The sequence below is a fragment of the Rhinolophus sinicus genome, chromosome 6 (assembly GCF_057876585.1).
Source record: "Rhinolophus sinicus isolate RSI-liver-muscle chromosome 6, RSI-T2T, whole genome shotgun sequence".
NCBI lineage: Eukaryota > Metazoa > Chordata > Mammalia > Chiroptera > Rhinolophidae > Rhinolophus > Rhinolophus sinicus.
Window position 1 is genome coordinate 67,132,671 of NC_142506.1, and position 27,408 is coordinate 67,160,078.

General features: G+C 39.0%; 1 protein-coding gene across 2 annotated transcripts in view; it reads left to right on the forward strand.

The window, feature by feature from the left end:
* Nucleotides 1-27,408, forward strand: part of NEK7 (NIMA related kinase 7) — a 106,112-nt gene that overhangs the window by 51,081 nt on the left and 27,623 nt on the right. For both annotated transcript variants that reach the window (XM_074317080.2, XM_074317079.2), the window contains 4 exons: nt 3,865-3,927; nt 5,434-5,544; nt 19,250-19,358; nt 20,134-20,241. In XM_074317080.2, the coding sequence (XP_074173181.1) occupies nt 3,865-3,927; nt 5,434-5,544; nt 19,250-19,358; nt 20,134-20,241 (391 nt within the window). The remainder of the gene's footprint in view (nt 1-3,864; nt 3,928-5,433; nt 5,545-19,249; nt 19,359-20,133; nt 20,242-27,408) is intronic.

Sequence of the window (27,408 nt, forward strand, 5' to 3'; positions counted from 1 at the left end):
AGTCTGTCTGGGAATGATTTAATCTCAAGGTTCAGTTGTTATTTCTGTCTTGACTTGCTGGCTAAGAGAAAATGATACTTCTGAATTTCCAATTAAATGTATTTGGTTCAGAATTTAGTTCTGCCTTAAATATGCCAGCAGTCCTTACTTCTCTTAGTGTTTGAGGAGTGACTTGATATTTTTGAGAATCCAGTTAAAAATAAAGGTTAATTTGATATTCCAAATTAGTTTAATTTTAAGTTGAATTAAAGATTGGCATTTCTGTGTAGTATGCTTCTAGCTTGGTATTTTGTGTCTAGTCAGGGTTTCATAAACCTCTCATACACATTTATTGTCATCTCATTCACTGTCTTTTGTTTTTAAGAATTTTTTCCATCACAGAGACATTGATTACTGGGGGATTAGATTTATACATGTCTCCAGGTGTGTGTTTTTCTTCGTTTTAATCACGAGCACCAGAGTTATCCTTTCTCTGTCTCCTGAAAACAAGAAAATGTTTTCAGGAATCCCTTCAAGGTCTAAGACATTGGCAGTTTTGTACTTCCCCACTTCTGTGATATCCAAGTCCTTTCTGGCTGGTACTTCCCGGGAGCGGCAACCGCTTTCATGATTTGGCAAAAATGAGCGATTTCTCTTGCCATCTTCAGTTTTAAGCATGAGTAGTGTGTGTGTTTCCTGTAACTAACATCAAGTCCAAAGTTTTCTGTTTACATGAACATTTGCTTTTATTATTTAATGTGTTACATAGTAACAACAGCGTTTTTCTGGCATCATTTGGGGCCTTTGGGGAACCAGAGGCTTTTCTATGTGAAATTGCTCAATATGAAACTTCTACCTTTAAGTAATGAACTTTTGGTTTTCCTTTTCTGTAAGGTTCCTTACAGAAAAGTGTAATACACTTTCCCGCATCTATAAATCCAGTGTGGGAGCCCCTGGCCGCCATACTGCTCCCCCTGGAGGTTCTCCCATCGCTTCGTACCAGCAGCTCTCGCACTTTGTGTGTGAATTGTCCGTGTTCCGTCTGCATTCTGCGTCTGATGGTCCATTCCGAGGACTGCAAGCTGGTTTTCTTATTTTATCTAGAATAAAATCGAATAAGTTGGCGTGCAACATGGTTTTGTGAAAGAAAGCAAGGACATGAGCAAGTTAACCTTTTTATGTTAATCTGTGTGTAGAATAAAGCAGGTATCTTGGAGAGGATTGCGGGGCATAAGGGTTTCCCTTCCATGCATTGTGTCACACTGTGCTTTAATACAGGTAGTTGTTGTTTTTAAACCCCTGCTATTAGTGTCCATTATTATCTAATAGACTCTCTCTCATTTTCCCAAAGTTTGATATGTACGAGGGCTTGACAATTGCAAAAAAATTTCTTACTTGATATTTTATATAAACTTTGTGACAGTGACTTGCCACTCATAGTCCTTTCTTTGTTTTATTTTGCTTGTTTCATTTTCATTCCATTCCATTCTGTCTGTCCTGAAATCATAGTAGTAACACAGTTCACCGTGGCTAAAGTGGTTAGAATTACTACTAATGGAGAAAAGAGAAGCTACTATTTCTAATACATGCATTGCTGTACACATTTCCTGTTTTGTTATGTAAATAAATGTGAGGAACTCTGATACCATCAGTTTCTCTTTTTGTAAACCATTGACTAGGACACGAATATATTTTTTCAACTCTTACCAATATTCAGTGCTTAGCTGTTTCACATTAAAACTTGACAAACATAAACTTGATATTTGCAGTTTTCATTAGAAACCGTACAATCAAAATGAAGTTGAAGACTGTAAAATAGGGAAAATATTTTTCTGTAATGTTACATGAAAAAGCATCTACCGTTTTATATACTGTTGTAACTTTTCACTATGTCGGAGACATACTTTTGTGCAAGAAATGGAAGGGAGTGAGCAAAAACTCAAATTCTTTAAGGAAGTGAGTTTACGGATTCTATTTTTGTTTTAAAGTTTTATGTTTTTCTTCATTGATTTTTTTTAATTAAGGAAAAATTAGAACCACGTGCATATTTGGTTGTTAAGAGTGCTGTAGAGCCAAATTGCCTCATATGAGCTGTCCTCCTGCCGGCATCTTCTGTATTTACTTTAGGCTTTAGGTATGAATACCTATATTGCTACTGGCAGAATCCTGTACTTCTTCAAGGTACAGCTTTCACGTTATACCCTCCCTGCATGGAGAATCCCTTTTCAGTTCATGACACCACATGTTGCACACGCATGCATTTTAGAACTTACCGTGTTTCACCAAAAATAAGACCTAGCCGGACCATCAGCTCTAATGCATCTTTTGGAGCAAAAAGTAATATAAGATGCAGTCTTATTTTACTATAACATAAGATCGGGTGTAATATAATATAATGTAATGCAATATAATAATAAATATAATGTAATACCCGGCCTCATGTTAAGTTTTGCTCCCAAAGACGCATTGGAGCTGATGGTCTGGCTACGTCTTATTTTCGGGGAGCATGGTACCAGTCAATTGTGTATGTGTTAGACTTTGCAACAGCCTGGGCCATTGGGGAAAACACAGACTCTGGAGCTGGAGCGCCCTGGGTTCCAGTCGTGGTTCTGTCACTTCCTAGTGTTACGACCGTCGCGTATGTTTAAACTCTGTGAGCCTCTGTCCTCCCGTCTGAATGGGAGCCATTCTTACCTACCGCATGAGAACGTGCCGAGGATCGCAGCAGTGTTTGTAAGGAGGCGATGCCCTCTGGTAGGTGTCCCGGAATTGCTCCTCGACGTAACAAGGCTGGGATCACGCCTTTCCTGCCAGGTTACACACCGCCTTTTCCTGGAACGTCCGATTGGCCGGTTGTCTCCGTCAGGAAGCCTTGATCTTGCTGATGGACAGAAAGTCGTTCAAGGTGTTTTCTTACGTCACTAGGGTTTCCATCAGCTTGTAGTGTTGACTTATCCAGATAGTTTCTGTAATATTTAGGATCTTGCTTTTTTATTTATTGTCTGCTTTGCACACACTTAGGACATTGAGAGATTTCTTTGTTTTCAGGGACATGTGAAATAGCCCTTTGATTGTGTTATTTATTTTTACATGTTTCACATTAGACCAATATTTCTCAACCTTTTCTTCATTATCGTCTCCCAAGGAGCCTTTTCAGACATTGTCTCCTAATTACCCATCCCCCGTGAAACTTTAATTCCACAGATACAGTGTATCTGTTTATGTATTGTATGTGTAGCTGTGCTTTATACTTAAACAAGAGGTTTTTGTCACTCCTCTCTCCAAAGAACCAGTTTTCACCTCCTTGGAGTGATAGCTCCCCACTAAGAATGCGGGCATCACACCTGTTAGACAGGGTTTGGTCCTGCAGATTAGTGGTTCCGAGCCTGGGGTATCGTTGGTTAACTCTGGGAATGACTTCCGGCTGCTCCATTAGTTACCTGTGTGAACTCTGGTCAACTTCCTAAGCTCTCTAAACCTGCTTGCCTTCGTCTGTAAAATGGGATTACTAATATCATTGTACCTTAAGGATTAAATGAGAATTAAATGAGACAGTTCATGAAGTATGGTTAGCACATATTAATTGTTCAATATATATTAACTGTTATTTGATTGTATTAATGATCACAACTTCCATTCTGTCCACTTGGACGTAAGACTTGAAATACCTAGCTGTTGTCTTTTCCCGTTTGTACTCCTGACTGCCTTTGGAGGGAAAACGGGAGCCCTGGTGGTAACATGAAATAACACACCTACAGATCTCTACAGCTCCTATAAGCTAATCAGAAAGAACGTTTTCAGTGTGTGTATGCTTATGTACAGAATATCAGAATGCTTGAACTATAGATGATTATTTTATTAAATAATTCTGGATTCTGTTTTTAGATATTTGATTTAATGGACGCCAAAGCCCGTGCTGATTGTATCAAAGAAATAGATCTCCTTAAGGTAAATCACCGGTGGACTATTGGCTGTTTTGAACATAATCAAATATGTTGATAAAAGCAATTTATTAAAATATTACACTTAACAAGTAAAAAGATGTTTAAGACTTAACTTATCTCACTCTTATTTGAACTATATAAGTCTGAATCTTAGTATATTGAAGAATAGAGTTAACCTTTTGGATTCATTGTAAATAACTTAATTGGAACATTTGGTAGGATTAGCTTTCTTTTTTGCCCCCATTTCAAACTATGAAATAGATAAAATGGGTATAAAACATTGAAGAACTATTTTCTTGACCATCCCAATTAAGACATATTCTTAAAGGTTAAATAGTGTAAATGCCCATTAGTAATTATCTCAAGATGTGATATATGGAGAATGTGGACCCCAAATGGTCCCCATGTTTTTTAATAGCATTTCTGAATCTTTTTCCAGATTTAGGAAGGGTGATGTGGAGCCCATGTCAGAATTAGTTTTTCAGTTTCTCATCCACCCAAAGGATGTGACTGAAATTTCAGTTATCTCTGTGCTGCTTTTATTTTCGTAATATTTCTTTTGAGGAATGCTGTGGCTTCTTACATTTTTAACTTGTAGGTAGGACCTGGGTGTTCTTTATGACATCCATTTTTTTGTTTGTGCCTAAAATGATTCAGATTGATCCAAACAGATAAGAGTAAGTTCAAAATGATCCATGCTTTTAAACTATTCTATTAGTTGTAGTTACTTCCTCGGACATGGAGTAAGTACTTTGAAAATATACATAAACTTTGTTGGGGAAAAACTTCTAAGTTGAAAGAAGAGAAAAAAACATGCATATACTCTCTGGGATAATTCTTGAATAATTTTCTTTGAGAAACTATTTGTCTAATGTTAACTTGTTTAAAGATTGAACCGAAAGATTGTACAAAAAGATCTTAACTGTGTATAGACCGATTCATGTATTTTTACATGGTGAATCAGCCCCCATAGATAAATAAGTCCCATATATTTATATTATTTGACTAAAAGTAATTTGTAGAAACAGTATGTACAGTGTAATAGATGCCAGTTTTTGTTTGTTTGTTTAATCACTGGCTGTAGTTATACTAGGATCAGCCCTAACTTCAAAATAGGAGTAAAAGTGAATGCTTTATTTACCAATTAGTGTCCTGAAATGACAGCTCTGATTTTGAAAGATATAATTTTTAACAAGTGATGATTTAATTCTGTCATTCATTAAATGCATATTTATTGGAGTAGAAATACTTTAAAAAATTTTAGGTACATAATTTATTATTTCTCGTAAAGGATATTAAAATAAAATTAATTGATATCTAGTTTTACGTTTAATAATTACAATACTTGTTTCAAAATTCACTATGTTGAAGCAAAGTACACTGTCATGTTAATATTTCTGTAACTTAAAAATGAAACATAGTAACTAAGTTTATTAAGTTACAAAACTGTAAGTGACGCTTGGGAATTTACAATTAGAAAACTTTCTGATGCCTGTTTTTTTTTCCTTAGCAACTGAACCATCCAAATGTAATTAAATATTATGCATCATTCATTGAAGATAATGAACTAAACATAGTTTTGGAATTAGCAGATGCTGGTGATCTCTCCAGAATGATAAAGGTAAGGTTTAAAAACACCTGAAGATTTGTTTTTTCTAATAGAGTTGTCTAATACACATACAGGCATATCAGATACTTTAAATTAAAGACCTCAATGCAATGCTTAACCTAGGGTGGGTATATAACAAATGGTAGGCAGTAGTGATGGTTAAGATTGTAAAGCTGGCATAGCTGGTGAAGTTCAAGCTAGTCGACCGAGATGTGTGAATGCTCGAAACTAACTTGGAACTAGACCAAGAGACTTGTCTTCTATGAGCTAAAGTTAAAGTCTTGCAGCCGGAGTCCTCTGAGCAGACCAGCCTTAATCCTGTATCTCTGGACATCAGGCGAAGGGGGACAGAAAGGGATTCTAGAGCAGGCTGACCTGTTTCTGGGAGGGATTCATCAAAGAAGAAATTGGCTTTGCATTCAGACCTGGCACATCAAACCTGACTCATCCACTTAACAGTTACTTCACTTTCTTTGCTAAAGGCATATTAATCGGGTTTAAGTTCAGCTGCAAGTTATAGAAACCCCAAATAGCAGTAGCCTAAAAACTGCGTGTCCTTGGGTAAGTTACTTCAGTTTGCTGCATTTTCTCAAGATCAGAATAATAATAGAATGTACCTTATAGGTACATGATTAATTGGGAATTATTAAGAGCTTAGAACAGTGCCTCACACGTAGTAAGGATGTGTGTGATACAGTGTACGTTACTGCTGTATTATTGTTACTTATATATCTGCATTACATAAAATTCTGGGGCCAATATGGCAGTTCTGAACTATCGAATTCTCAGAGACCAAGCCTGTTTACAGCGGACCAGTCATCATCCCGGCATGAAGGGACAAAAGGTGCTTGCCGGCTGTATGTTAAGGCACATTACTGGATGTTGCCACACAGTGTTTCCAGTTTCATCCGAAAGGCCAGAATTGAGTCATGAGTGTATCTAGCCACAAGGGAGGCTGGAATATATCGTCTTCATTTGTCTGGTCACGTGCCCAGCTAAACTTCTGCTCTGGGAGAGGAGTTGAACAGTGTGGAAATCAACGAAGAGAAGCAAACAAGAAAAGCAAAGGCTATTTATTCTGAGCTGGTGTAGCAGGGTGTCAGCCACTGTCACTAATGCTCTGGCAGAGACTCAGCAGAGGAGTGGGAAATCTGTGCAGAGGAAACAAGGGACAGCGTCATGTGTGCCCTGATTGGAGGCTGTCGGCGTGGAGAAGCTGGCGGTGACCTCACTACAGGTGGGGCATCTTATGTGATTGGCTAGAGATGCATCTCTGGCTTTCTCTGCTTGGTCCTGAGTTGGAAGTGGGGCCACAAATTAGGGAAGCTGTCAGTTTTTCATCAGGCCCTAGCCATTTGGGGCGGATCGTTACCCAAGCGATTGCCTAGCTTCCTGGATCGTCGCTGGAGGGAGCGGGCTGGCTTCCAACAAGCCTGACACAGCCGACTGGCTTGTTGGTTATAGATAAAAGTTTGGTTTTCTGGTCAGGTTGCTGAAGGTTGTGGTTCAAAGTTCTACTTTTATATGTGGTCTGGCCATTGTCTGTGTGTATATTCAGCCCCTCGGAGAGCCGGGAGCACAGCTCGTAATCTCTGCTACCTGAAGGTATTGGGAGGAGTTAAAAACAATGTTAGGTGCTTGGTCTGCGTTCTCCTCCTCAGTCTTCACAAGGATTCCGGGAGCTGCACCTGACACCTAGGGAAGAGAAGTGTCGTTCCTAGCAGATAGAAGAACTGGCACTTGAAATTAGGGTTGGCTGACGCCGGAGTCCATGTGTCTTCCTGTAGTGGCCCTTAGAGATTTTGGTATCACAGAACTCCTCAGGAAAAGCGGGTGAGAACCCTTGACCTCTCCCTGAGAAATGCCGATGCACACAGTTTGCATTCATTCCCTGCAAAGGCTCCCCAGGTTTTCTGAGCAAGGCCTTGGCAGGCGCTGGCAATGAGTCCCTGCTCTCTGGTCTGAGCCCGGTTGCTGGAACTGCCATGCCACTTACCTTCCCCAGGCTCAGCTTCCTCCTCTGGCAGGTAAATACAGTTTGGAGGCTGCTTTCTAAGTTATAAAAGCACTACAGACACGGAAGGTAATATTTTACTATCATAGAATGCTATCAAGCTGACTGTTTAAATCCCATGGATAGAGTGACTCACTTCTAATTGGTTATCTGATTTTCTGCTGTAGGGACTTCCCATCACTTGCACAAACAGCGAATCACCAACAAAATATGTCTTTGCAAATTAATGAACAATAAAAATTTATAGTCTGAATTTTAAAAAGAAATACAAATACACAAATGCAGAATTTTGCAAAACAGCTGCCTATCGATGAGACATGGAAAGACAAACACAGTCCTTACAAAAGAGACAACTAAGATACAATTCTGTGCTTAAACCTTTAGGTACAAGAGTTATTTAATTATAGTGGGGAGGAAAGAGGGCGAATCCGCATTGGGCAAATATGCCTGAAGGCAGGTAAAAGGAACAGATAAGTGCAGTTACAAAGTCTTGCCCCCCATGGAAAGATCGATGATTTGGGGCATGACCGTCTTCTAGAGTTTCCGCCCTTGTCCAAACTGCTTTTCTTCCTTTGCCCCTACTGCGCACGTACCCGTGAGCCCATGTCATTTACCTTGGAAGGTTCTCCTGTCCCTTCACCACCAGAGAAGTAATGCGCCGCCAGAGCGCCTCACAGAAGCCCTGTCGCCTCCATCTCCAGCACGTTCCCTCTTCTCAGGCCAGTGAGGAAGGAAGCATCTGTCAGTGCACGCTTACATTTACTGTGCCGATGAATCAGCATCCTAGCTTACGGGGTCTTACATCGGGGAGATCTTGTATCAGCCGACCCAGTGGGCACAGTGAGATGGATTGAGGGCCACGGAATCTGTTTGGTAATGACTGGTCACTTACCGTTACAGAATTGATAACTGGACTCTTACAACAGCCCGGGGCTTCTGGCTACAATCGGAAGGTGCCTCTCATGTAAAAGACTAGGAAGCTTCTCTGAACAATAAAAGGTGCCAGCTGATTCCTACTAAGTTATAAGCTGATGGGCAACTCAATGCACTTTGCTGGTTCTGGGCTGGTTCTCCCCAGAGGAGGAGTAACAAGGAGGGGGCTGCTGTGTAATCTTTAAGGATCCCGGTTCTCACTGCGGGTACCGTCAGTGTGCCTCGTCAGCGGTGCGGCAGCCCGCTCGGCTTCCCAGGTCCCTGGAGCTCTTCTAAGGCCTGAAAGGCATCAACTCCAACCTGTGGATCTTATAATCGTCTCAGTGTAATGGTCACTACAAAACTTACACCAAAGTCCGTAATGACGTTTGAAGCAGTTTCACATGAGGAAAATGTCTTCATATCCTGGTCACACTTGCGTGATGATATTTTAGACCTGACCAGGTGTCTAACTGTGTTGGAGGAGAATGATTGAATGACTTGGGAGCTGTCTCCTCGTTCTTCTTCAGCTAGAATTCCTCTTCCTGTGAATTGATGCACGTTAATAGCACACGTAGCATGGCTTCTCTCTCCACTTGACTTGGTAAGCTTAGTGTTTATTTCGTTTATTTTTAAATGTAAAATGAAAGCCCCTTTGGTCTTGCATTAGCTTTCTCAAGTAGTGCAGAGCCTTACCTTTTCATGCCTACCTTCCCATCTGTCAGATCACCACTGACTTTTATGTGCACAGAACTTTTCTAGCTTTATTCTGTGTGTTTACACACACATGTGCATCCACACACACACACACATACACACACACACACAAATATAAACTGATAAATGTATTCTGTCTGAGACACGTCGCAGTGTATTTAATTATTGCTTGACAGTTGGACTATTTCCATTGTTTTAAATTCTTGCAGAGAAAACTCAAGTACAAAACCTTGTATCTATCAATACAACAATATCATACATATTCTAATAAATCAATAAATACTTAGATTTCTATAAATAATATTTGAGTAATAGGGTACGGTATTTGAAATCATAACAGATATTGCCAAATTACTCTCTAAAATAGTTATACCAATTTGTAGCTTTTTTAAAAAATTCCTTTTTAATGTATTCATTTATTGGATATTTACTGTGTGCCAGATACAGGGTTTGTGCCTCCTTGGAACTCATTGTCTAGTGGGCGAGAGGGGCCTTTAGCTAGTACTCACAGGAAACTGTGTCACTGCAGTTGTAATACGTTGATAAAGGAGCAGTGTGGGTTGTCATGGGAGTTTGTAACAGGACAGCCGAGTCCAGACGGGGGACTTCTGATGGCCATGGAAGCGTCTGAAGCTATGGTGCTATACGACCTTGGTTTAGTACTTAATCTTAATGACTGAGCTACAGCTGCCCTGTCGGTGAAACTGGGTTAATAATACCTGTCTAAAGTGTTATTATGAGGGCTAACGAATATGTTTATTTTTATAGACAAACGTACAAATACGTGCACACACACGCACAGCTCTCTGTGCCTGTGTGACGATGACGCCTCTCCGATAGGCCTGTATGTTTTCCTTCTTCGTCCCACTTAGCCCTCTGATCATCACGTCCCCCTTCTCTGTGCAGCTTCCTGCCTCAGGGCCTTTGTGGGTGCACTTCCGTCACCGCCGTGCTCTTCTCCCCACTCTTGGTTGAGTTTTTGTCTGTTTATCCTTCAGTTCTCCACTCAGACATCACTTTCTCAAGGCTGTTTCCTGTGACCCATATACTGTTTTATGCTATTAATACTCTAGGAATACTCTTCTTTCATACCACTTAGTAATTCAGCCAGTTAGTAAAATAACCATATTTTTATGTGTGGTTGTTTGATTGATGTCTGCGTTTCCCACTTGACTTAACACTCCTGAGTACGGGACCGTGTCCGCTTTGCTCACCAGGCTGCCTTCAGTTTCCAGGGAGGTACCTGGCCCATAGTAGTAGCTCAATAAGCATGTGGTACCTGTACCTGTGACAGGTGAGGGTCTTACGTCTGTTACACGTCTCTGTGCGAGGGGCCAGTAGGTGGGCCTGGGTGGCTGTGTAAGCATCAGCAGTTTCCTGTTGCCTCACACTCCACTCTCCCGGGGGTTGTGGAGATGCCGGCTGCTGAGCTGCGTGAGAAGACAGTGAGAGTGCTCACGTAAGAAGGGTTTTTCTTTTTGGCCCTAAGAAATCCTGTAATTGTTTTCTAAACACTCTTATTTGTGCTGTACCCTGATCTTTATAAAAGAGACTACATCAGGAAAAACTCATAGGAGCTTCTCGTGTGAAGGAACGTGACAGTGACTTAATGCTTTAGTAAGGACAGCAGTAGATGCTTGAGTTGTAAGTAATGGGACTCATTTCTTCATGGTGAGAGATGCGGAGAATCAGTGCACATCACAACAGTGTATCCGCGGTCTCACGTCTTCAGCTTAATTGGGACAGAAGTGGAACTAGAGCTCCTGGTCTGAGTTCCAGAAATGAGCCTCTGGATAGCGTTTCATCAAAGATTTTTACAAGTAAATAATTAATGGGTTTAGAGCAGGCTGACAAATATAATTACGTGATTTATAGTTGAAATATTCAGTATTTCTCTAATTAGTGACAAAGGACTACCTGAGGCTGTGGTCAGATGAAATACTTCCCAGATGAGTTTTAGGATAAAAGGAAATCCAGAATTTCTCATCATATATTTCTTTATCATCGGTAGTCAGAATTTTAAAGGAAAACAGACTCTTACAAAACACTTAGATTTCAGCTTAACAAGTTGTGATATCTGCGCTAAGCCTTCTTTCTTGTACCCTGAATTGGACCAACACGCGCTCCATTTTGTAGCACGCCTTCTCCACGCTGTTCGTGTTGCTCCTCTGCTGCCGAGAAACATGTGGTGATGGGGACTTAGTGTAGGGGAGATGAGAGACGATCTCGGAAACGAAAAAAGGAGAGCTTTTTTCAGCTTGTCATTAGCAATATTGCTAAAATACATTTTAAATCTTCATAGCCCATTTTGCCAAAATATAGTTTATTCATTGAAATATTTAAAATTTCTGTATTTCTGACTGCCTATTAGAAGTTCAGTTTGAGACAGAAGGACATAAGTGCATATATTTGACAAATTTTAAAAAACGTATATTTTGCTACAAGATCAGTAAAACAAAATATAACCCAGTGTTACACGTCTCTTGAGGGGAAACGCAAAAGTTTGTTATATTCCAGAAGATTCTCATAGCACACCACGCTGGCTAAGAAGGAAGTGAGTATCACTCTTACAAATGTTTTTTAGTGAAATATACAATACAAATAATTTAAATGGATATGCATTTTGTGCTGAGTGTGGCGCCATTCCAAATAGTTAGTTAAGTCTAGCTTGTCCTCTTATCCGGCCCAGCTCTAATGAGATAGAAGTGACATACGTCATTGTCTATGACGTAAGCAGCATAATGGTTTGACTTACATATAGCGCGAAATGATTACTGCAATAAATTTAGTTAGCATCCATCATCTCATGTGCGTACACTAAAAGAAAAAGAAAAAGAGGAAAGAAAAAGTGCTTTTCCTCATGATGAAGACTCTCAGGATTTATTGTCTCGACAACTGCCCTGCGTGTCACACAGTGGTGTTAGCTGTAGTCACGGGTGGTCCCTGACACTCCACAGCCTACTTATCTGGTGACTAGAGGTTTGTCCCTTCCACCACCTTCCTCCAATCTCCCACCCCATCCCCCACTCTGGTAAGCACCAGCCTGATCTCTTTCTCTATGAGTCTGTGTATGTGTGTGGGTTTTTTGCTTATTTGTTTGGCGTTTTGGGATCCCACATAGAAGTAAGAGCTGGTCTTTCTCTGTCTGACTTACTTCACTGATTGGTGGACATGTGATCCTATCCATGCCAAAAGGTGCTAGACATTTGGTTCTGTGCAAACGTCCGTGGAGACACTGGGTCCACGCCTTTTAAAAGGTCCTTGATATTTAAATCCTACTCTTCTGTAAGATTCGGATCCCCACCCATGCATCTTACCCCATGCGCCCTGACCCACTCGGCTACTGAGCTGAGAGGGTTATTATTGGCAGTATTGCCACAGCACAGTTATTGGACAATAAGACATGACGGCACATTTTATGTATTGATCCTGTGAACCAAAAGTATAAATACATCTTGTGACCTATTTGAACGCAGGGATGTTTTCCAAGTGTGGACGTTTCTGATGGAAGCAGGTATCAAGGTGCCAGCTGGGGCTGTGCCCTCACCTGATGTTAGGGTTTTCTTCCATGTTCACTGTTGCTGGGAAAATTCAGTTCCTTGTGGTTCGATGACTGAAGTCCCAGCTGTCTTCCTGGTTGTCAGCTGGGGCACCTGCAGATCCTGGAAGCCACCCCTGTCCCCTGCCCTCTGCACATGCTACGAGTTTGCTTCCTGAAGACCCACAGGGGCGTCTCTGTCTTCTTTAACGGGTTCCCCGATCACATCAGGCCCACCCAGGGCAGGCTCCCTTCTGCTGGCGTGGGCTTTACTGCCGTCTGCGATGTCCCTCCTTTCGTGTAAGATACCGCAATAGGGGGTGATAGTTTGTCATGTGCACAGTGCGGCTCTCGCTCAAGGGGAAGGCGTTGGTCCCCCAGCACTGGGGGCGTGGGAGTGAGGTTTGAGAATTCTGTTCACCGCAACTTGGATGACTTAGCTAAAATAGCAACAGTGTTTGGAGACAATTATGATCTTCAAATATGATAACTTATAAATCCTGTTCACGTTCTCGGGGGGTGGTTTTTTACATTTGCAGATACATTTTTATTTATGCTCATCCAAATTTAGAGGCCGTACTGGAAATAAAATTACTTTGAAATGTCTTTTACTCCTGACCTTTGGATCCTTAAAACAATAAACTCTTCCCAGCAGTACCATATGTCTTCGATAACTCTGATTTGCAGTTTACCCAGATACCTACGCTGTCTGTTTCAGCATCTGTTATACAGTGGGCAGCCCAGCCAACTGTGATCTGCCAGGGACTCCAGATGCGGCCTGGGGCCCGCGAGGTGTCTGGATACGGCTGTCGCCTACCTTATATTATATAGCACCAAAAGGTTGCGAACTGCACTATGCAGAGCTGACTGTTGTATACATAGGTACCTTCACATCGTGCATGTACACCTGTGTGTGTGTCCACATAGATTTATGTCTGCATATGGTGTGTATGTATAGGTGTGTTGCACGGACCTATTTTTATAGATGCAGTGTTACTGACAAATACCACTTGGGTTTTGTTTGATGCTTAAGTAGGTTGATAATGAGGTAATACAGAACTTAGGTATTTTAACAATTAGAAATTATGCACTGTAATGACCATTATGTAATTCTGTGAGCCTAACTAAAAGGTGATGTGTGTTTGGAACTGCGTTTACTTGGGAAAAATTAGAAGCTCATTTTCAAGGAACTTTTTGCTTCTTATAGTGAAGGTGATATTGATCCAAAGCTGCCTTTAAAAATCATGAACCTCCCTGAGCTACACCAATACCGGTAGCAGCAGACAATAAAGAGAAGAGATACAGACTCCTGTCCCATTTTCTTTCATTTATATTTCTACTGAGAGACTTTTACTGTCTCATTATTGTTCTGCTGTATTTTTCTTGTTGATTAAGAATATTGAAATACCTTTCCAACTGTCTTACTGCTGTCTGGTGTAACGTAACCAGAACGAACTCATTACAGAGGCCCGTTTTCCCATTTATCCCTAGTACTCTGATGTCAGAGAGGAAACGTCGTAAGTATTGCCAAATATTTTCTCTATTGTTTTAGTAATATGGAAGCTTCTCCTTAGAATTATCCCTGTGGCAGCCATGCAGGGTCATTCCTTGTGGTAATTCTGATATTTTCATACATTCTGTATTGATTTTTACATATATCCTAAATTTCCTTTGCATTGATATACCAGTGTTCAGAAGACATTTTTGGGGGAAGAACTTTGTGACTTTATAGGAGCTTCTTTTTCTTGTTTGCTAAATAATTTAATGATCTTTTTTTTTTTTTTCAAGGCTTAATTGCTCAGAAAGACTCTTTACCTGTTTCACATTTCCTACTGTAAGATGAAATATATTTTTGGCTTCCATGCATAATTTTTACAATTTTAACTTTGGAGGATGAATAGATTACATTGGTATTCTATAAAATTATATTTGAGAAACAGCTGAATACTCTTAGCAGAGTTCTGACATTACAAGAAAGAAAAAAGACTAGTAGAGCTTGGATGGGATGTATTTTATCAAAGTAAATAAAATGAAATGCCCATGATAAATATTTTCAGTGATCTCATGGCTGCCAGGCCATGCTACTTGGCATCTTCTAAAATGACTGAAGATATCTGCATTTTATTCAGTTCCAAGAGTGAAAATACTCACAAGCTGCAAATTAGTATCACATACCAAAATTCTAATTGAGATGTAACTATTTTCTATGTTTGTATAATTCCCAGAATTGCGGATAGCAAATGTTTGTGCAGCTTAGTCTGTTGAGAACCCCTTCTACCTCCAAAGAAAAATGTTTCCATAGAAAGATTAATATAATAAAAATCACACTTAGAATTACCACTTATGTTTTCAGAAGCACCCTATCTTTTCTATCACCCAGTCTCTGTGCATGTGAGTCTTTAAAATAACCACTGAAAAATACAATCTTATAATAATGTATTGTAATTACAGAGAATGTTTGTCTGGGAACGTAACATTTCTGATGGTAAATGTTTGACCTAATTATATAAGTTTATAACAGAAATCTAACTACCTGTCGTCTCATGGGAAAACCATTTATAATATTAACTGGACCAGTGGGGATTGGTGAGGTATAATTTTTTATTAGCTGGAGATTTAAAGGATAGGACATACCAATAAAGTACTGTTTTTAAGTGTGAACATGTGCCAAGCAGGCACTTATTATTTGTTTTATTTGTAACTGAGGTTGTAGAACCATAGATTATATTTTAGAGATGGGGCGGACCACATAAATCATCTCCAAACGCTCTGTTTAGTATAGTGAGGAAACTGAGGCCCCGCCAGCTGAAGTGGCTTGTTCAGGGTCACACAGCCAGTTCCTGTCAAGCCCCAGAATCAGCTCCATTATTGAAAGGTGAATATGGTGCATGTTAGTGGCACATTAAACATTGGGCAACACGCCCAAGCATGAGATACTTCCTTATAAATTACTGCCTCTTGTTACATACCTGGAAGAGGTGGAGAACAACTAGTGCCTGTAATTTTGTTCTCTTATGACTTCACTTTTTCTCATTATTTCATTATCATTCTTTCTAATCTTCTTCAAGAATGCCTTGCATACGAGGATCACATTTGTTGCTTTTTGTTTTTGTTTTCACCAGAGCAGGATGCTAAGTATATAGGTCCCAGTACCAGTTGCATAATTGCGGGTCTCTGGTTAAAACATTACTGAGAATTTCAAGCTGGCAAGAGTGCAGCATTAAATTAAGGGCAAGGCCCAGTGTGACAGCGCTGGATGTGTTTTGTGAAGCTGTCCCGGTGGTTCCAGATGCTCTGTCCAAAACTCTCTTCTTCAAAGGTTAGCGTACCAAACTGGGCTCAAAGAGTTTGCTGCATCATGAAGATTTTATATGTATATATTTTAAAAAACAAGAATATAGTTTTCTGTCCTTTCTCTGTGGATAAGTTTATTCTGGGTAATACTTGAAGCTTTTCCCAGGATTTCTTGAGGAGGAATGCTAGGTTGTAAAACTTAAAAATAAGTAGTGTATGTTGTGCTTGGAGGTGTGGTATCTAGAATGCATGAACCAGGTTATCCAGCTGAGCCCATAAAATGGTGCGTAGGTATTCAGTGTCAACCATACAACTGGATTTGGTCTTGGGCATTTAATTTATAGAAGGATGTCTGATGATTAAAAACAAAGTGTGACTATTTTGCCAAAATCTTATTTAAATAATTCATTTAAATAATGTTGATGGAAGATAGAAAATTTGCTTTTTAAAATAAACAGTATTTGAGGCTCTTCATAGAGAAGAATAGCCTACTTAAAAAAAAAAAGAAAAAGAAGACTAAATAAAAGTTATGTCCAAGTGATCAGGTACACCTGAGTACTAATTTCTACCTTTTCATTAAATTTTAGATATTTTATTTGGGGATAGAAAAACGTTACAGTTCTATTCCATAACATGAATATAGTGAAAGTGCCATGTCACATAATATTTTTCACATAAATCTTTATTGATACTAATCTTTAAAAAATTTGGTGGCATTATTTGCTTAACTGAAAACTTACCACATAACAAATACATGTACATTTTTTATTTCTGTATGTTGGCATTAGACTTTTTTGCTAATCTAGAGCTTGATATATATCACTGTCCTTTTTCAGAGAAATATAGGATTTATGAATAGTAATGCTATTTGACTAAAGAATTAAGTTTTAACAGATAACACACACACATTAGAATAAATTCCAAGAAAAGGTTGTTTTTTTTTTTTTTTAATACTTTGGCATTTTGGAAGTTACTGCTTTGTAGTGCTAATATAAATTTTACCAGTATAAAAAGAATTCAAATTATCATTGCCTTTTTTGTGTTAATCCTCTTTTTTTTTTAAAAAAAAGAGATAGCCAACAGTGCCACCATCAGAACAGACAGGCTTTTCTCATCATAACTATTGGTTTTCTCAAAAAAAAAAAAAAAAAAAAAAATACCCACAGTTAAGGAATGGTTGAAAATACATATGTTTAAACAGACACATAAAAAAATTGATATAATGCTACAGCCTTGATTTATTTTATGATCAGATCAGGCTCATAAAATTATTCTTAAAAAACCAGTTCTTAATTTGGATGCTTACGTTTCACCAAGTCATTCTGTCTAGACAGCATTATATTGATAACAGGTTATTGTCATCCTGTTAAATGTGTTGGTCAAAGACAAAATCCCAAGGAAGAATATGAAAACATGAAATAATCAGACCATCTTGGTCTGATAACAGCTTCCCGAATGTGCATTTCAAGGGCAATTTTTTTTCATTCTGCCTTTTCCTATATATATATGACTTATTTTTTAAGTAACAGGACTTTAAGAGTAAGCTGCCAAATTAATTATAATTATGATGATTTTGGAATCTGTATTAAAGCATAAAATTTTTCTTTCATGCTCTGATACTTACATGATACGGTATATTTATTTTTGAATGAAAAGAAACCTGGTCCCCGTCTTCCTGTTGACATCAAACAGTCTTCTGATATGCTAATCCAGCATCTTGCTGAGCACACAGACAGGCCTTATTTAGACTCATTCCCAGTCTGAAAGAAAATTATGTGTGTAGAACTGATTTTGCTGCATTGCCCCTCAGAATGAAAACGGATGTGACAATCTGCAATGAAATATACTTAATACTGAAACGTGACATGGGAGGTTTTTAACATTTTAGTAACACTCTGATTTGCTTTTTAATTACCTGGTCATCTAATTGTCCTTTGTTTTGGGGCTACTGATGTACCAGCCATTGAAATTGCTAATAAGTTCATTTCCATAGTATTGTCATAATAAAAATTAACCTAAAGGTATTAGTTTTTCCTTAATACTAATTTAGACTTTGGTATATTGAGTGCATATGAGATAGCAAGTATAATCTTTTGCTAAATGTGAAGTTGGGATGTCAGCGGGCTTCCCGGTATTGTTTTTCATTTCAGCCTGCCCTCAACTGTTCACAGGGGTAAACATTGACAGATACTTGTTTTGGAATTATCTGAAGTACGGTTTCTCTATATTCAGTAACAAAAAATCAAAACCAGTCAAACTTCCCAAACTGTCAAGTTTCTAGATAAAATGCATTAAAATACATACGAGGGTATGTGTATATAAATGTTGATCTCTATTACTAACTTTATAGCTTAAAAAAGCGCTCAGAAAATCTTGTGAAAACTTGTTTAAATACAATACTTCCTGTTGGTGCTTCATAAACATTGTTAAATAGGAAACCAATTGCATTTTTGGTTTTTAAAAATAATTTTTATATAATGAATCTTTCTGAATCTTATGAAACTGAGAACTTTGTTCTTGGATGAGCATATTGCTGGGATACTTTTCTAGCAAATGCAGAGGATAAGAAGGGACATGTTGCAGTTATTCTAATGGTTGTTCTCTTAAGCAGGATGGCCTACTCTCTCCCAGCTACCCCATCAGCGCTCAGCTTTTGCCTGGCCTTCCTGTCATGTTTTCTTCTGCGAAGTTTAGTTTCATTCATGCAGAGCAGAGTGCAAGTGTGGCTCTTAACATACAATAGAAATATTTATGAAAACTTTGTACTTAAATTCATTTATTTTAACTTTTAGGAAGTTAAGTGATATTCAAATCCCCAAGGTGGTTCAATATTTATTTTTAAGGAATTCTATAGTGAAACCTCTGTTGGGGGAAGAACTGTCTTTTAATGAACATAATTACCTTCAGGTTTCTAGACTATTGTTTTCTGGCTTTTCCTAAAATGAAATTTTCCTAAAATGAAATGATTTTATATAGATGTTCATTTTTTGAAATAGTTGGACATCGCAAAAATGTAGTATTATAAGGGCCTGCGCTAACTTTAGATACAATAGGGAGAGATTTAAACTATGAGATCAGAGAAAATTTGTGGAATTGTTTCACTGTGGAAAATCATAGGCTTTTTAGTTGGCAATAGGTAGGTAAAAGTAGGCGTTTTTCTGACTTAGAGCTTTTTGCCTGTCAGATTCTAGTCTTAAGGTATTTTTAGTTCTTATAATCCTTATTTTTAATTTTTTATACAGCACTTTAAGAAGCAAAAGAGGCTAATTCCTGAAAGAACCGTGTGGAAGTACTTTGTCCAGCTGTGCAGTGCCTTGGAACACATGCATTCTCGGCGGGTCATGCACAGAGGTAAGGGCGTCCCGGCTGCGGCCGTGAGGGTCGCCTCAGCCATGGCTTAGGCCGTGAGACCACACACACACCTCCCCACCCTGCATGCTACTGTGCTTTCTCAGGTACTTGTTTCCGAAGCTTAGTTTTACTGGGAGGATGAGGCTTTAGGTAAAGTCCTACTCTTGGCTTTAACTAAGAATGAGAATTAGTTGTTTAATGAACAGTGTATATTACGGCTTCTTAGATTTTTAATTTTCAGCATTAACTCTTAATATGTTCTTGATTTTCTATCAAATGGTTGGGCATAACGTGTGAAGGTTGCATTGCTAAGGAATTGATCCCTTGATTTTGGGGCATGAAAAATAATATTTAAGCAATTAAGATTTCTAAGGTCATCTAAGTAAATGATTATATGTATATAGAGTTATGATTTTATATTTTATGTAAATATATCAATAAATCACTGTTTAGTAAGATATTTTATTTAAAATTGATACAAGAAGAACACAGATTAGGTTGTGCTTTGAATTTCACAAGAGTTTATTTGGAAATGGAAAACACAATGTTTTAAATGAACATTATTAGTGATCTTTATTATGCTGCTTGATGATTATCAGAGGACTGAGAACATAGAAATATTAAGATACATAAAAATTACTCAAAGTAACTGGTTCAAAATTCAAACTTTCATTTTTAAGATACAGTTTCAATTCTGCCATGAAAAGTGGTTTTTAATCCCTTGAAATGCCTATGTTGACATCCTCTTTCTCCTGATGCCTTCATTTATTCACAGATATAAAACCAGCGAATGTATTCATCACAGCCACTGGGGTGGTAAAGCTCGGAGATCTCGGGCTGGGACGGTTTTTCAGCTCCAAAACCACAGCTGCACATTCCTTAGGTAAGAGACAAAATGGAAGTCCGTTCCGTTATCTCCCCGTCCCCTCCACCGTGGTTAGCAATGCAAGGGATCACCGTGGTTACCAGTCATATCCTAAATCATATGCTAGCTCTTATATCCTAGATAAAAGTATTCGTAAAATGTCATCAGGTCCTGAGCAGGTATCACAACTCTCTACTAGGAGTCACGTGTCCATTCACATGACACTTGGGCACTTCCGTTCATTTGTCCTCAGGCAGGTACTTGGTAAAAGGAAATGCTAATGAACAAACACAGTTTTACTGTTGCCGTGGAATCCCCCTTTTATTTTACATTTACTAATGTTAAGATAATATGATGAATGCACCATATCTAGGAAGAAGACTTCCCTTGACCATTTAAAAATACTATAGTAGTTTGTAAGTGTTCATTAAAATATCATATGTGGCTGTGATTACTGCAGAGTGGAAAACCTAAATATGATCTATGGCTAATGAGGAAAATATTTCCCTAAATGGTAAAGTAGAAGATGTCTATAGCTGATATATTCTAGAACTAATAATATTCCAGTGTCCTTTATACCTAAAATAGAACTGAATGTAGCGATTACAACATTATATTAATGGAAAGTGGTCTAGTTTAGAAACAATAGAAATTACTAAGAAGAAGTAATTTTTATATTGAATAACTTAAAGGGAGTGAAGGAGTTTCTCTTAAAACTCTTCAAATCATATTTCTCCTTGTAAATGTTAAGACTTAGACAAAACTAGTGAAACCAGAATAAAGTAAGAAATAAAATAAAAATAAGTTGCCTTTAACTTAATGGTGCCCTATCTTTGGTGTCATAATTTCATTGAAAACTATTGATTTTTTTTTTAGATAATATAGTTTTTAAATGTGAAATAAAATATTCACATTTATTTCAAATGGCTGGATGAGGAATAAGTGAGTTACACTAAATACCCAAGTAGTAAAACCAGTGTCTGAATTAGTTGACTTGACTTTTTAAAATTTTTCTGAGGACTGTGTTTTGTTTCTAAGGTTCTGTGTGGCCTTGAACCTGTCATTTAATTTTTCTGTATCTAGAGCAGTATGTGGCACGTAAGTAGGCACCCAGTCAGTATTTGCTGAATGACAGAATATTGGATCCTAGTTTAAGGAGTGATGGAAAGATAATACGTTCCCTTTTCATGGTTTCAATTTTGTCAAGCACATCAAGAAAAAATTCCAACTAATGCTGACTAATACTGGATTTTGTTTGTTTGTTTAAATTGAAAGCCTACTGTATTCCAAACACTGTATAGGAGCTTAGGATACAATTAATACAGTTTTGTTTTTCTTTTCTTTTTAACCTTACATTTATTTTTCCAGAGCTTTACATTTCTTTTCCATAAGAAACGCACAAATTTGCATAGCACTTATTTGGAAGTTGCAACTCTTACGGCGTAATTGGTGGAGTTTTGTGAAGAAAACCTTAGGCCAGACCAGTCTTTACATTTATCACTAGTGAAGAGAATGTGTTTTCACTTTGTTACGCACCTGAATGGAATGTCTTAACAGCATTCTGTCATTAAGTTACTGAGAAATGCTAGCGTACGACCACACACACACCTACACGTACCCGTGCTCACACACACGTGTGTGTTGTTAAAACGCTACTTTGCAGACTGGCGCTCTGATCGTGCCATAGTCGCTTGGCCCTCTGGATCCCCCATATTCTCTGAAACCCGGATCTCAACAGTTTTGAAAATGGACTCAGCTTGTCTGCCACTGCCTTGTGCAAAGGCTCTCAGTAGGATTTATAAAGATGTGTACATTTCCCAGTTTGGGGACATGTCAGTCCAAGTGTTCTGATATAGAGAATACATTTTAATAGATTTAATAATTCATTCAGAACTCCTGATAGCAGGTTTTGTCTAAATCAGTTCACTTTCATGTAGTTGTGTGTGTGTGTGTTGTATGATAAACGAGGATGTACGTAATTACAGAAGATTCTAAGACACCTGTGTACAGTCACTGAGCAAGTAGCAATGAGACGTTGTCTTTCATGAATGACTCAATAGAAAGAGAATTTCTTTCACAATTTTCATATTCCATATTAGTCATATCCTTAAAATTAGAAAATTTATTTTATTCCTGCTTGCCCTCTCTCCAAAGTGAAGATTTTGATAGTTTTCAAGTAAAATTCGCTAAGCAAAGTATAACACACACATCAAGAATTAAAGTTTGAACTCTGGCCTACCAGAGCTATTTGGACCCAACTAGAAACCCTATTTAGAAGGATCAGGAAAATTCTCTGCTAACAAAAAACATGTATAGATAACAAGGATAGAAATCCTGACACAGACTTGTGTTTGTTGATAAGTTCACCCTAATTTTTACTGTTAAAGATTTATTACCCTTGTATGTTATTGTCACTTATTTGTAAGAGCAAATTTAGAAGATTGCTTTTAAGAGTAGATTCCAAAAAGGCCATTGAAAGTGTGTCCACTTAGACAAATTAATTTTGGTTACAGAAAATATGATGGAACTCAGGTTTTATTGTTTGTTGATTTGTTTTCTGATTGACTGAGGATAAAATCTTTAGGGTATGATTTATCCATTGAGCAGGTCTAAATTTTAGTCAAACTACAAGTAAATCAGATCTGTATAGAGTTGAGAAAGGAAAATCTGAATAAGTTTTCTTTAAATGATGTCTATCCTGGAGCCAAATTTTATTTAACTTTGTAAAGAAGATATTTTTAGGAATTTAATTCCAAAAGACAAAAAATATATAGGATTTTAGAAACTTCTAATTGTAATTATGCATTTGTACTTTCCTTTACACAAAATACATTCTGTTGTTCAAAAATCACATAAAGGATACTGTTTTCACTAATAGGGACACACACTCTCACAACTTTTTATATTTGTCAATCCTGAGGAGAGTGGCAAGGATTTGAATTGTTCAGTTACCTGATCACTTTGCATCTCTTACTTGTATTGCTTGATTCCATGAGAACAAATCAGCATGCAATAAAATCTCTTCTCTCACATTTTCTTTCTTTCTTTTTTTCTAAGTTTATTGGGGTGACAATTGTTAGTAAAATTATATAGATTTCAGGTGTACAATTCTGTATTACATCATCTATAAATCCCATTATGTGTTCACCACCTAGAGTCAGTTCTCCTTCTATCACTATATATTTGATCCCCCTTTACCCTCATCTCTCACACCCCTCCCCCCTTACCCTCTGGTGACCACTAAACTATTGTCTGTGTCGATGAGTTTTTGTTTCTCATTTGTTTGCTGTGTTCTTTTGTTGTTTTTGGTTTATATGCCACATATCAGTGAAATCATATGGTTCTCTGCTTTGTCTGTCTGACTTATTTCGCTTAGCATTATACTCTGAAGATCCAGGTGACCACGTTTCCAGTTTTCAAAAAATTAAAAGTATGAATAGAGTAATTTCTGAGTCTGGGGTTAAAAATTACAAATACTAAATGAAATGTTGCTGGACCTTGAAACCATGTTCAGATCCTCAGCACTGAAAGCAAATCTCAGGGGCCTTCTGTTTTCCTTCTCCTCCGTCCTCTCCCACCACGTGCTTTGAATCCCAGGGCCCCTACTCTCTCTTCCTTCATCCATACTCACGTTTAGGCTGGGAAATCACCTGCCTGTGTCTCTTACTACTGTCAAGTCAATTCCGTATGTGCCTCGAAAACATGGTCTGACTTCGTTGCTTCCCCCCTATGCTGGTTCCCTGCTGCATGGAAACCCCTGGCTCGGTGGCTGGGTCCTCTGGTGTTGGGTGTCCTCCACCTTGTCCTCTGACCCGTGACCCCACCCTCCTACCTCCTAATGTGCCAGCCGTGTTGTCCTCTCGCTTTGTTCCCGTCATGAGAAACAGGAGCATGATGTAAGGAGAGAACGGAGGACGTGCCTGCTGTTCTGTAGAACCTCGGTCTTGCCATGTGCTAACTTCCTAAGGCTCAGCTTCCGAATCTATGATAACAGAGATGGGGGTAGGAACCACCCCTGTCATGTCCTACTCTAACCAGTCCCTGCCCCAGTGAATGTAAACGTTTTCTGGACGCTGGTCCACTGTGAATGTTCAGTCGCTATGTTAACGTGATGGTGATGGTGAAGAGTTTTGATTCCTTTCCTCTGCAGGCACCAGGAAGGTAGCTTGAACAAGACAAGTCATTGTCTTTATGGATCTTACCTTATGGTGGGAGGAAATAGGTGGTTCAGAAAACAAAACAAAACAAAACAAAACAAAACAGAAATAAGGTGACTTGTTAGCCAGTGACAGTGACTCTCGGGGGAGTATTTTAGAAAGGGTGTGGTGGACAGGCCTCTGTGAGGAGGTGATGGTAACCTCTGCATTGAGGTTACAAGGATGCTCACGAGCCCGCCATACGTGGACCTGGGGAACCAGGGCTCCGGCCGACTGAAGAGCAGCAGTTTGTGCGAAGGGCAGATGCAGGCAGATGGGAAAGAAAGGGTCTTGGCCAGAGGTGGGGAGAGCTCACGCTTTATTCCAAGTGCAGTGGGAGCTTTTGTAAGGTTGTAATCAGGAGAGCAACGTGGTCTGATTTGAATGGAGGCGGCAGCCATGAGCCTCGTCATCTTTGGGATAACCACGCCCAGTGCTGTTTGCCATTGTCGCATTCTCTGTCCTGGTCTCTGGCTTCTTTTGCTCCCAGAGTGCCTCTGAGTGGGTACTACCACCCAGCCCTGAGCAGAGCACAGCCATGTGAGCTCATGAGCCCGTATAACAGAAGGTTTATCACTGCCTGTCATCTCTCATCTAGGTGATTCCTTGGTTTTTGTCCCCCTCCCCTTTTGTACATGAAGTTATTATGTTAAGTCAGGTCTTCATTTAATGCTTTTGTGTTGGGGTGTGGCCAGCGAGACTAATTGTAGAATTGTACACGTCCCAGTGGGTTTTGCCCTGCTTTCTTTCCTATTGTTTGTCAACCTTACAGAGGTACCAGATGTTAGAAAATGTGTTATGTGTGGTCTGTATCTCTGCCTTTTGTGGTAAGAAACATGTCTCCCTTGAATCAAACTTCCTGACGGTCGAGCTCAGTGGCTTTCACAGTTCGTGACAGTGAGCCCAGCAACATTGTGACCCTGTGGGCAGCAACCGGTAACTGAACCCCAAGTTTCAGGCAGCTGTGTCTGCTGCTATGCCTGCAGTGCCTTCTGATATGGTCTGCTCTGTTTCATTTCATTTTACCCAAAACAATGGCAGTTGCAGTCTGCTGAATTGATTTCACAACGTCCTTATCGGTTCTGCCCTGCAGTCTGGAAAGCATCTTCAGTGTTTACAGTACTTTAATGCTGTTCTTTTACTTCACGACAGATCCCCAGTTTTCTCCCTCCTTTTCCACAACGCTCCTGGCTTGCTGTCTGGTCAGTTCAGTCAGTCAGACCTAAATTAGTCATTTCCTGGGTTCCCTGTGCTTCCGGAGCTGGGCAAAAACATGCGTGCTTGTTCCGTTTGGTCTGCAAATCATTCAGCTTCCCCCATTACTTAGAGATACACGTGGGTGTGGAGAGGAGCTGTTCCCATTCCAGAATACAGAAACGGAAGCAGAGAGGTAAACGGGCCCTGCAGCTGGAGGTCATGCGTGGGCTTGTGGCTTCTGAGGCCGGGGCCCTGGCTGCACCAGCGTTCTCACCAACGGGGCACAAGGGTTCCTTTCTCTCCACGTCCTTGCCAACACTTTCTTTCTTTCTTTCTTTTTTTTTTTTGGTCTTTTTGATGACAGCCATCCTGACAGGTGTGAGGTGGTAGCTCCTTGTGGGTTTGATCTGCAATTCCCTGATGGTTAGTGACGCTGAGCATCTTTTCATGTGCTTGTTGGCCATCTGTATGTCCTCTTTGGAGAAATGTCTATTCAGGTCCCCTACCATTTTTTATTTAATTTTATGCATTCTTTATATGTTTTGGATATTAACCCCTTATTAGAGAAATCATTTGTATCTTCTCTCATTCAGTGGGTTAGCTTTTCATTTTGTTGATGGTTTCCTTTCCTGTGCAAGAGCTTTTCAGTTTGATACAGTCCCATTTCTTTATTTTTGTTTTTGTTGCTCTTGCCTGAGGAGACAGACTCAAAGAATATTGCTAGGACCAATGTCAGAAAGCTTACTGCCTATGTTTTCTTCCACGAGTTTTATGGTTTCAGGTCTTACATTCAAGTCTTTGATCCATTTTGACTTTATTCTTGTATATGGTGTAAGAAAGCGGTCGAGATGAATTCTTTTGCATGTAGCTGTCCAGTTTTTCCCCAACACTGTTCATTGAAGAGACTGTCTTCCCCACAGTGTATTCTTGCCTCCTTTGTTGTAGATTAATTGACCCTATGCATAGGCTATTTCTGGATTCTATTCTGTTCCATCGAAGTATGGGCCTGTTTTTGTGCCAGTGCCATACTGGCTTTGTAATAGCAGTAGGTCCTTGAATAATGTCATTTCGTTGTCACGTTGATGAAATGCCATAGAAACTTAACTCTTGTTTATATCAATCAGCCTGTGGTAAATTGGTTTCGTTAAACGTTTTGCTTAAAATCCCAGAACCTGTTGACAACATTAAGTGAGGACTTTCTGTGGTTTGAATTAGGGAGCGTGGTGCCTCCAGCTTTGTTCTTCTTTCTCAAGATCGCTTTGACTACTTGGGGTCTTCTGTGGTTCTATACAAGTTTTAGGATTGTTACAGTTCTGTGAAGATTGCCTTTGCTATTTTGATAGGAATTGCATTAAATCTGTAGATTGCTTTGGGTAATATAGTCATTTTGACAATATTTATTCTTCTAATCTATGAGCACAGGGTATCCTTCCATTTATTTGTGTTGCCTCCATCAGTGTCTTATCCTTTACAGAGTACACGTCTTTCACTTCCTTGCTTATATGTATTCCTAGGTATTTTATTCTTTTGGATGCACTTGGAAATGGGATTGTTTTCTTAATTTTTCTTTCTGATATTTAGTTATTGTTAGTATATAGAAATGCAGTAAAGTTCTATATATTAATTTTGTATCCTGCAAATTTAATGAATTTATGTTAGTTCTAGTAAGTTTTTGGTAGAGTCTGCAGGGTTTTCTCTATACAGTATCATGTTACCGGCAATAAGTGACAGTTTTACTCTTTCTTTCCAATTTGGATGTCTTTTATATTTTTTTCTTTTCTGATTGCTGTGA